This window comes from Palaemon carinicauda, chromosome 1 (assembly GCF_036898095.1).
Source record: "Palaemon carinicauda isolate YSFRI2023 chromosome 1, ASM3689809v2, whole genome shotgun sequence".
In the NCBI taxonomy this organism is placed as follows: domain Eukaryota; kingdom Metazoa; phylum Arthropoda; class Malacostraca; order Decapoda; family Palaemonidae; genus Palaemon; species Palaemon carinicauda.
This window is the reverse complement of record NC_090725.1, coordinates 225,836,778-225,849,277: the sequence shown is the minus strand read 5'-3', so window position 1 is coordinate 225,849,277 and position 12,500 is coordinate 225,836,778. Positions and strand designations below refer to the sequence as shown.

The following is a 12,500-nucleotide window of genomic DNA, read 5'->3' as shown; positions in this document are numbered from 1 at the left end:
CATAGCTCTATAAAAGTTCTGCCAAACCATGTAGACAGGTTTGCACAGTAGCCTTATTACTGCAGAGGTAGCTATCTGAGAAATCTCTATAGCTCCCACTTCCAAAGAAGACATAGCAAACACTAGGTTAACAAAGTATGCTGGCCACTGAATTCTTTAAAACTACGATGATACAGAACTAAAGGAAAATGTTTGCTGAATACTCAAACTTTTTGGGGTATACCCTAAAAAGGGGGCTACATTCTTTCTGCAAAGTAAAATCTCCTTTCAGTAGGACCTCCCTCATTAACTTGGATTGGCGTTTCGCCATTTTAGACAAAAAGGAAATTTTTTAACCTGTCACCAACATTCCAATCATAGAAGCATCAAGCAAACTATGGTCTAATAGAAAATCCCCAGTCCCCAGTATCTGCAATTACCTCTAATAAGGCATCCAAATGCAGACTTATATGCAATCAGAACAACCTCTTTTAGGGTTAGCTGGGGACGTGCCCTAAGAAACAGATCCTTGAACTCCATCGGGAATGCTGAAAGGTTTTCAAATTGGATATCATCAAATGGGAAGTTCGTACTCTTATGCTGAAAATTATTCAACACTAAGCAAAAGACTCATCTATCACAGGATCACCAAGGTTTCCCACTATGTTCCCCCCTACATCCATGGAAGAAGTCGCTCCCCCCCCCCCCCGAGCTTTCAGTACTAGGAATTGGAGGAAGACCTCCAACTGGGCCCTTTCTAGGAGGCTAGTAACCCAAAGCCCTAACCCCATCGAATCCACAGGACTGGAAGGAATATTCCTCCCTGGAGCCATCCTAGGAAGCTAGTTACCTGAAGGCCCACTCACAGTCAATTCCAAGGAACTAGAAGGAAAGAACCCCCAATGGAGCCTTTATAAGTAGCTGGTAACACAACAGCCAAAACACAGCCGAATCCACAGGCTGAAGTGGAAATGAAGCAGATGGTGGGCCAAAACTACCTGGGAGGGCAGCTCCTTAAGTGAGCTGACAGTAGAGGGAGTGGATTGAGGCCTCAACTATCTTGGATATAATTGTGACATCCATGTGAGACATAAGCATGCCAAATCCAGGTGGACTGATGACGTGCCTAGCGTAACCCTGAATTGGATCCAACCTTGAAAGAAATTTAGTCTCTTAAGAGATACCTCTTTGAAAGCTTCTTTTGAAGAACTCTGCAGTAAAGCGTCTTCCTCTGCGGAGTTTAGGTCATCCTCAGATCCAAAATCTATTACCTGGAAAGGGGCTGGTCAACCACAATCCCATCTCCGTAACCCCTAATTGTTAAATCTGGTATTTCAGAGCAGATGAGATCTCTACAGGGGAAATACTCAGCGATCATAGAAAATGCTTACACCCACATTAAAAAAAGGGGCTCAACTCTCAAGGTTTTCACAATTGGATCATTATTCTAAGTGGAATGGGTACACTGCCAACAAATAGAATAATTTACAGGGTCTCAAGCCCTGCCCAAATCAACAAAACAGTCATTATGAAAGCGACAACACTCATGGCCCCACTTAAGGTTAGCCAGATTATCACATCCAATCTGAAAAACACTTGGCTTTGTTTGAATTTATCTGTAATAAAAATGTTTAGTAGAAAACTTATGGAAAGGGGTTGTATATCTCCTATCCCCCGAAAATACTGTGGCCACATAGATAAAAGAGGACAATTATTATTATTATTATTATTATTATTATTATTATTATTATTATTATTACTTGCTAAGCTACAACTCTAATTGGAAAAGCAGAATGCTAGAAGCCCTGGTGCTCGAACAAGGAAAATAGCCCAGTGAGGAAAGGAAATAAGGAAAAATAAAATATTTTAAGATAAGTAACAACATTAAAATAAATATTTCGTATATAAACTATAAAAAAAACTTTAACAAAAATAGGGGAAGAGAAATAAGATAGAAAAGCGCCAAATCTGTCTTTGAAATCTCCTATCCACCCGAAAATACTGTGGCGACACATCTAAAAGAGGGCTAGCCCTAAAACTGTCTTTGATATATTCTATCCCCAGAAAATACTGTGGCCACATATCTAAAAAGGACTAGCCCCAAAACTGTCTTTGATATCTCCTATCCTCCGAAAATACTGTGGCCACATATCTAAAAGAGGACTAGCCCCAAAATTGTCTTTGATATTTCCTATCCCCCGAAAATACTGTGGCCACATATCTAAAAGAGGACTAGCTCCAAAACTGTCTTTGATATTTCCTATCCCCCGAAAATACTGTGGCCACATATCTAAAAGAGGACTAGCCCCAAAACTGTCTTTGATATCTCCTATCCTCCGAAAATACTGTGGCCACATATCTAAAAGAGGACCATCCCCAAAATTGTCTTTGATATTTCCTATCTCCCGAAAATACTGTGGCCACATATCTAAAAGAGGACTAGCCCCAAAACTGTCTTTGATATCTCCTATCCTCCGAAAATACTGTGGCCACATATCTAAAAGAGGACTAGCCCCAAAACTGTCTTTGATATCTCCTATCCTCCGAAAATACTGTGGCCACATATCTAAAAGAGGACTAGCTCCAAAACTGTCTTTGATATTTCCTATCCCCCGAAAATACTGTGGCCACATATCTAAAAGAGGACTAGCTCCAAAACTGTCTTTGATATTTCCTATCCCCCGAAAATACTGTGGCCACATATCTAAAAGAGGACTAGCCCCAAAACTGTCTTTGATATCTCCTATCCTCCGAAAATACTGTGGCCACATATCTAAAAGAGGACTAGCCCCAAAATTGTCTTTGATATTTCCTATCCCCCGAAAATACTGTGGCCACATATCTAAATGAGGACTAGCCCAAAAACTGTCTTTGATATCTCCTATCCTCCGAAAATACTGTGGCCACATATCTAAAAGAGGACCATCCCCAAAATTGTCTTTGATATTTCCTATCCCCCGAAAATACTGTGGCCACATATCTAAAAGAGGACTAGCTCCAAAACTGTCTTTGATATTTCCTATCCCCCGAAAATACTGTGGCCACATATCTAAATGAGGACTAGCCCCAAAACTGTCTTTGATATCTCCTATCCTCCGAAAATACTGTGGCCACATATCTAAATAAGGACTAGCTCCAAAACTGTCTTTGATATTTCCTATCCCCCGAAAATGCTGTGGCCACATATCTAAAAGAGGACTAGCCCCAAAACTGTCTTTGATATTTCCTATCCCCCGAAAATACTGTGGCCACATATCTAAAAGAGGAATAGCCCCAAAATTGTCTTTGATATTTCCTATCCTCCGAAAATACTGTGGCCACATATCTAAATAAGAACTAGCCCCGAAACTGTCTTTGATATCTCCTATCCTCCGAAGATACTGTGGCCACATCTAAAAGAGGACTAGCCCCAAAATTGTCTTTGATATTTCCTATCCCCCGAAAATACTGTGGCCACATATCTAAATAAGGACTAGCCCCAAAACTGTCTTTGATATCTCCTATCCTCCGAAAATACTGTGGCCACATATCTAAAAGAGGACTAGCCCCAAAACTGTCTTTGATATCTCCTATCCTCCGAAAATACTGTGGCCACATATCTAAATGAGGACTAGCCCCAAAACTGTCTTTGATATCTCCTATCCTCCGAAAATACTGTGGCCACATATCTAAATGAGGACTAGCCCCAAAACTGTCTTTGATATCTCCTATCCTCCGAAAATACTGTGGCCACATATCTAAAAGAGGACTAGCCCCAAAACTGTCTTTGATATCTCCTATCCTTCGAAAATACTGTGGCCACATATCTAAATGAGGACTAGCCCCAAAACTGTCTTTGATATCTCCTATCCTCCGAAAATACTGTGGCCACATATCTAAAAGAGGACTAGCCCCAAAACTGTCTTTGATATCTCCTATCCTCCGAAGATACTGTGGCCACATATCTATAAGAGGACTAGCCCCAAAACTGTCTTTGATATTTCCTATCCCCCGAAAATACTGTGGCCACATATCTAAAAGAGGACTAGCCCCAAAATTGTCTTTGATATTTCCTATCCCCCGAAAATACTGTGGCCACATATCTAAATAAGAACTAGCCCCGAAACTGTCTTTGATATCTCCTATCCTCCGAAGATACTGTGGCCACATATCTAAAAGAGGACTAGCCCCAAAATTGTCTTTGATATTTCCTATCCCCCGAAAATACTGTGGCCACATATCTAAATGAGGACTAGCCCCAAAATTGTCTTTGATATTTCCTATCCCCCGAAAATACTGTGGCCACATATCTAAAAGAGGACTAGCCCCAAAACTGTCTTTGATATCTCCTATCCCCCGAAAATACTGTGGCCACATATCTAAAAGAGGACTAGCCCCAAAACTGTCTTTGATATCTCCTATCCTCCGAAAATACTGTGGCCACATATCTAAATGAGGACTAGCCCCAAAACTGTCTTTGATATCTCCTATCCTCCGAAAATACTGTGGCCACATATCTAAATGAGGACTAGCCCCAAAACTGTCTTTGATATTTCCTATCCTCCGAAAATACTGTGGCCACATATCTAAATGAGGACTAGCCCCAAAACTGTCTTTGATATCTCCTATCCTCCGAAAATACTGTGGCCACATATCTAAAAGAGGACTAGCCCCAAAACTGTCTTTGATATCTCCTATCCTCCGAAGATACTGTGGCCACATATCTAAAAGAGGACTAGCCCCAAAACTGTCTTCGATATTTCCTATCCCCCGAAAATACTGTGGCCACATATCTAAAAGAGGACTAGCCTCAAAATTGTCTTTGATATTTCCTATCCCCCGAAGATACTGTGGCCACATATCTAAAAGAGAACTAGCCCCGAAACTGTCTTTGATATTTCCTATCCCCCGAAGATACTGTGGCCACATATCTAAAAGAGGACTAGCCCCAAAATTGTCTTTGATATTTCCTATCCCCCGAAAATACTGTGGCCACATATCTAAATAAGGACTAGCCCCAAAATTGTCTTTGATATTTCCTATCCCCCGAAAATACTGTGGCCACATATCTAAATGAGGACTAGCCCCAAAATTGTCTTTGATATCTCCTATCCCCCGAAAATACTGTGGCCACATATCTAAATGAGGACTAGCCCCAAAACTGTCTTTGATATCTCCTATCCTCCGAAAATACTGTGGCCACATATCTAAATGAGGACTAGCCCCAAAACTGTCTTTGATATCTCCTATCCTCCGAAAATACTGTGGCCACATATCTAAATGAGGACTAGCCCCAAAACTGTCTTTGATATCTCCTATCCTCCGAAAATGCTGTGGCCACATATCTAAATGAGGACTAGCCCCAAAACTGTCTTTGATATTTCCTATCCCCCGAAAATGCTGTGGCCACATATCTAAAAGAGGACTAGCCCCAAAATTGTCTTTGATATTTCCTATCCCCCGAAAATACTGTGGCCACATATCTAAATGAGGACTAGCCCCAAAACTGTCTTTGATATCTCCTATCCTCCGAAAATACTGTGGCCACATATCTAAAAGAGGACTAGCCCCAAAACTATCTTTGATATTCCCTATCCCCCGAAAATACTGTGGCCACATATCTAAATGAGCACTAGCCCCAAAACTGTCTTTGATATCTCCTATCCTCCGAAAATACTGTGGCCACATATCTAAAAGAGGACTAGCCCCAAAACTATCTTTGATATTTCCTATCCCCCGAAAATACTGTGGCCACATATCTAAATGAGGACTAGCCCCAAAACTATCTTTGATATCTCCTATCCTCCGAAAATACTGTGGCCACATATCTAAAAGAGGACTAGCCCCAAAACTATCTTTGATATTCCCTATCCCCCGAAAATACTGTGGCCACATATCTAAATAAGGACTACCCCCAAAACTGTCTTTGATATCTCCTATCCTCCGAAAATACTGTGGCCACATATCTAAAAGAGGACTAGTCCCAAAACTATCTTTGATATTTCCTATCCCCCGAAAATACTGTGGCCACATATCTAAATGAGGACTAGTCCCAAAACTGTCTTTGATATCTCCTATCCCCCGAAAATACTGTGGCCACATATCTTAATGAGGACTAGCCCCAAAATTGTCTTTGATATCTCCTATCCCCCGAAAATACTGTGGCCACATATCTAAAAGAGGACTAGCCCCAAAACTGTCTTTGATATCTCCTATCCTCCGAAAATACTGTGGCCACATATTTAAAAGAGGACTAGCTCACAACTCTCTTTGATATTTCGTATCTCCCGAAAATACTGTGGCCACATATCTAAATGAGGACTAGTCCCAAAAGTGTGTGTGATATCTCCTATCTTCCGAAAATACTGTGGCCACATATTTAAAAGAGGACTAGCCCCAAAACTGTCTTTAATATTTCATATACTCCGAAAATACTGTGGCTATATATCTAAAAGAGGACTAGCGCCAAAACTGTCTATAATATTTCCTCTACTCCGAAAATACTGTGGCCACATATTTAAAAGAGGACTAGCCCCAAAACTGTCTGATATTTCCTATCTCCCGAAAATACTGTTGCCACATATCTAAAAGAGGACTAGACCAAAAACTGTCTTTGATATCTCCTATCCTCCGAAAATAATGTGGCCACATATTTAAAAAAAGAATAGTCCCTAAACTGTCTTTGATATTTCCTACTTCCCAAAAATACTATGGCCACATATCTAAAAGAGGACTAGCCCCAAAACTGTCTGATATCTCCTATCCTCCGAAAATACTGTGGCCACATATTTAAAAGAGGACTAGCCCCAAAACTGTCATTGATATTTCCTATCCCCGAAAATACTGAGGGTACACATCTAAAGAGGACTAGCCCCAAAACTGTGTTTGATATCTCCTATCCTCCAAAAATACTGTGGCCACATATCTAAAAGAGGACTAGCCCCAAAACTGTCTTTGATATTTCCTATCCCCGAAAATACTGAGGCTACACATCTAAAGAGGACTAGCCCCAAAACTGTGTTTGATATCTCCTATCCTCCGAAAATACTGTGGCCACATATCTAAAAGAGGACTGGCCCCAAAACTGTCTTTGATATATCCGATCTCCTGAAAATACTGTAGTCACATATCTAAAAAAGAAATAATCCCAAAACTGTCTTTGATATTTCCTATCTCCCGAAAATACTGTGGCCACATATATAAATGAGGACTAGCCCCTAAACTGTCTTTGATATTTCCTATCTCCCGAAAATACTGTGGCCACATGTCTAAAAGAGGACTAGCCCCAAAACTGTCTTTAATATTTCCTATCCTCCGAAAATACTGTGGCCACATATTTAAAAGAGGACTAGCCTCAAAACTGTCTTTGATATTTCCTATCTTCCGAAAATACTGTGGCCACATATCTAAAAGAGGACTAGACCCAAAACTGTCTTTGATATTTCCTATCCTCCGAAAATACTGTGGCCACATATTTAAAAAAAAAAAGGAATATTCCCAAAACTGTCTTTGATATTTCCTACTCCCCAAAAATACTCTGGCCACATATCTAAATGAGGACTGGCCCCAAAACTGTCTGATATCTCCTATCCTCCGAAAATACTTTGGCCACATATTTAAAAGAGAACTAGCCCCAAAACTGTCTTTGATATTTCCTATCCCCCGAAAATACTGTGGCCACACATCTAAAGAGGACTAGCCCCAAAACTGTGTTTGATATCTCCTATCCTCCGAAAATACTGTGGCCACATATTTAAAAGAGGACTAGCCCCAAAACTGTGTTTGATATCTCCTATCCTCCGAAAATACTGTGGCCACATATTTAAAAGAGGACTAGCCCCAAAACTGTCTTTGATATCTCCCATCCTCCGAAAATACTGTGGCCACGTATTTAAAAGAGGACTAGACCTAAAACTGTCTTTGATATCTCCTATCCCATGAAAATACTATGGCCACATATCTAAAAGAGGACTAGCCCCAAAACTGTCTTTGATATTTCCTATCTCCCGAAAATACTGTGGTCACATATTTAAAAGAGGACTAACCCCAAAACTGTCTTGGATATTTCCTCTCCCCCGCAAATACTGTGGCCACATATCTAAATGAGGACCCCCAAACTCTCTCTGATATTTCTTATCTCCAGAAAATACTGTGGCCACATATTTAAAAGAGGACTAGCCCCAAAACTGTGTTTGATATCTCCTATCCTCCGAAAATACTGTGGCCACATATTTAAAAGAGGACTAGCCCCAAAACTGTCTTTGATATCTCCCATCCTCCGAAAATACTGTGGCCACTTATTTAAAAGAGGACTAGACACAAAACTGTCTTTGATATCTCCCATCCTCCGAAAATACTGTGGTCACATATTTAAAAGAGGACTAACCCCAAAATTGTCTTTGATATTTCCTCTCCCCCGCAAATACTGTGGCCACATATCTAAAAGAGGACCCCCAAACTGTCTCTGATATTTCTTATCTCCCGAAAATACTGTGGCCACATTTTTAAAAGAGGACTAGCCCCAAAACTGTCTTTGATATCTCCCATCCTCCGAAAATACTGTGGCCACATATTTAAAAGAGGACTAGACCCAAAACTGTCTTTGATATCTCCTATCCCATGAAAATACTATGGCCACATATCTAAAAGAGGACTAGCCCCAAAACTGTCTTTGATATTTCCTATCTCCCGAAAATACTGTGGTCACATATTCAAAAGAGGACTAACCCCAAAACTGTCTTTGATATTTCCTCTCCCCCGCAAATACTGTGGCCACATATCTAAAAGAGGACCCCCAAACTGTCTCTGATATTTCTTACCTCCCGAAAATACTGTGGCCACATATTTAAAAGAGGACTAGCCCCAAAACTGTCTTTGATATCTCCCATCCTCCGAAAATACTGTGGCCACATATTTAAAAGAGGACTAGACCCAAAACTGTCTTTGATATCTCTTATCCCATGAAAATACTATGGCCACATATCTAAAAGAGGACTAGCCCCAAAACTGTCTTTGATATTTCCTATCTCCCGAAAATACTGTGGTCTCATATTTAAAAGAGGACTAACCCCAAAACTGTCTTTGATATTTCCTCTCCCCCGCAAATACTGTGGCCACATATCTAAAAGAGGACCCCCAAACTGTCTCTGATATTTCTTATCTCCCGAAAATACTGTGGTCTCATATTTAAAAGAGGACTAACCCCAAAACTGTCTTTGATATTTCCTCTCCCCCGCAAATACTGTGGCCACATATCTAAAAGAGGACCCCCAAACTGTCTCTGATATTTCTTATCTCCCGAAAATACTGTGGCCACATATTTAAAAGAGGACTAGACCCAAAACTGTCTTTGATATCTCTTATCCCATGAAAATACTATGGCCACATATCTAAAAGAGGACTAGCCCCAAAACTGTCTTTGACATTTCCTATCTCCCGAAAATACTGTGGTCTCATATTTAAAAGAGGACTAACCCCAAAACTGTCTTTGATATTTCCTCTCCCCCGCAAATACTGTGGCCACATATCTAAAAGAGGACCCCCAAACTGTCTCTGATATTTCTTATCTCCCGAAAATACTGTGGCCACATATCTGAAAGAAGACTAGCCTCTAAACTCTCTTTGATAATCGGTCTTCAGTAAGACCGGCTTGGGATTCTACTCTTATCCCCCTTTACATCATAATTGACCTATTGGTTTATCAAGCCAATAGATGTGAAAGAAGATAACACTAAAGTGAGCTTACAAAGTCTATAAATAGGAAGAAATAGTTTTATATGTTGAAAGGTTTAGCCAACCATATATGACTTAATTGTATCTCCCTCCCTCCCCACAAACTATTCTAGTATTCACATACACATTCCTGTATGTTAGAATACTATCTGATTGATGGGTTATCGCTTGATCAAAATGAATTCTCTTATTAAAAATTACTAAGTTATAACACTGCTCTAAATACATATTATCCATATAGCCCATATTCTTGACGAATCTCTCCCCTCTAGCCTAATTTCACCAAGGTTAGAACTTCCACATCAATTAATGAAAACATTAAACTTACATCAAGGAATTGTCTAGAATTATAATTCCGCGAATTGTTTGCAGTTACTCACAACTGTATGTATATTTAACGATTTGTAAATGTGCTAGTCTTCCCGTAATTTTAATTTAACAATAAGAATTGGCTAAAATTCCCCTTTAGTTTCATAACCCTCACTGTGTGTATACATACATATGTGTAGCAATCACGAAAACTGACACGTGATGGTATATACATACACACACACACACACACACACACATATATATATATATATATATATATATACGTGTGTGTGTATGTATATATATATATATATATATATATATATATATGAATGTATATATATGTGTGTATATATATATATTTTTATATAGATTTATATATACACATACATATATATATATATATATATATATATATATATATATATATATATATATATATATATATATGTATATATATTGTATATGTATATACAGTATATATCCCAGTAATGATAGTCACAAAATGTAAAATTTGAACGCTGGGAAGGATGGACCGATAAAGCCCATCTATTTAGTTCATATGCTGCAATCCCAGAATTGTTACAGGTTCTTTCAATCTTTAAATGACAAGGATTCGACAACAGCAATTGGATTATGGGAAATTAATATAAATGGGTAAAAAAAAAAGCTCAATACGTTTATTCAAAAACTTATTTACAAAGAAAACAATGTTAATGTTCCGTTACTTTCACTGGCTTAGATTAATTCAAGAAGGTGGAGCAATAAAATAATGGAATGGAGAGTTGGCTAGTTATCTTCAGTTGTACGGTGACTAGGCTTGAGAACATTGCAGAATGGCTAGCTGCTTCTCTTCATCACTGATATGACAATATTCTGGAGATATGGTCTCATGGTTGTTTTGATGTAAATCAAGTGATATAAATCAGAGTTAAAAATATCATGATTTAAATCAAAATTAAATATACTGTCAGAAATTACCATAAAAAAATAAAACTTCCAAAAGTAGTTACTATTTATAAGTATTGCAATAAATAAACAAAATCCTAGTTAATAGCTATAGCATTTCGAGTAAACTTGGTGTTCTTAGGAATTGAAGTTGTTGCAATTATACAAATCATAAAGGTCTTGATTTTTTAACAGCGTTGATAGGAATTAAAATTTTTATTGCTAGTACAAAACGCACAAGGAGAAGTCCTAAATATGCTTTTAGTTTTGTTGCAGTTTCGCTTACTTTTGTGTATTTATGGACTAGTTACTGTAACTTGTCACCTCTCCGATTAAATCATTAGTTTTAATTTTAGTTTTTAAGAGAAAAATTCATCTTGAGTAATGTATATTAAACTATTGTTTCATTTATCATAGATCAAGTTCAATACCAGAAAATACCCACAGAAGACTGAAACAAATAATCAGTAGGGGCAAATCGGTACTATTGAAAAGAAAAACAATTTAAACCAAGAAAATTTATTTAGGTAAGAAAAATATTTAAATCAAATGAATCGATTTATGTAGAAAAAAAAATCATAAAATTTTCAAGCCTGTGGCATATAGAAGTATTTCTATATCGTGCATCCTAATTGGTTTCCTTTAAAGCGTCCACTTCAATCACGGCATAGAACATTCTTGAACAAGTTTTCTGGTACAATCTGGAACTGATGTGGTGCCGTATAACAAATGCATTTCATGGGGGAAGCCAAGCGGTGACGCTTCCAGAAAGAATAGGATTTTCACCAAGGGTCGTTTTGTTCCCGAAATGCTGCCGAAAGTAATAAATGTGATACAATCTATGATCAAAATGACTGTATATATATTCATATATATTCTTTTAACATAATGCAACTACTCATGACACGTTCCCAAAAAAGGAAAAAAATTAAGGTTAAATAAAAATTGTCTCTGAACTGAGGTACAACTCGGCATCAGCAAAACATGCTCACATCCCACTCCATTCACACACATCACATTAGTGCTATAAAGACACCGGCTCTTACCCAACCCGTTTTTAACGATGAGAGGAAAGACAAAACAAACGTTTTTCTTATTCTGGAAAATCGTTTGAAAATCTATCAGTTGTTACATTAATCTTTCGCCATATATGAATTATCTTCAGATTATGATCTTGCAATTTTTAACTCCAAAAACTCGAACGCATGAAACGTTTATTCTTTTTTTTTTTTCTAAATGAACTAGCGAATTATGATTATTGTACATGGTTAAATCGAATACTACGTACACAAATCTCGAAGTATTGCAAGGCCTAAATTAAACTAAACCCCTTCTCAATAGTTGAATAATTTTGCTGAGCTTTATTCAATTTCTTTGAATAAGATGCCCCTGGAGGCTTCGTCCCGTTTGCTACTTTGCCAATACCATGGCTAAAATCAGATAACAATCGTAATGGCTCGTGGAACATTGTGACCTTTAATTGATTGAAAACTTCTATAAACTCATTACCAAATATGAAACTTCGTGTGTTCTTCAAGAAATTAGTTATG

General features: G+C 38.2%; 2 protein-coding genes across 2 annotated transcripts in view; one reads left to right on the top strand and one right to left on the bottom strand.

Annotated features, from left to right (window-relative positions):
- The window catches only part of mre11 (double strand break repair nuclease mre11), a 432,238-nt gene that overhangs the window by 359,395 nt on the left and 60,343 nt on the right, over nucleotides 1-12,500 (top strand). The window lies entirely within an intron of this gene.
- On the bottom strand, nucleotides 3,316-6,060 carry LOC137638367 (uncharacterized). Its single transcript, XM_068370402.1, has one exon. It carries the CDS (start codon nucleotides 6,058-6,060, stop codon nucleotides 3,316-3,318), a length of 2,745 nt encoding a protein of 914 aa, XP_068226503.1.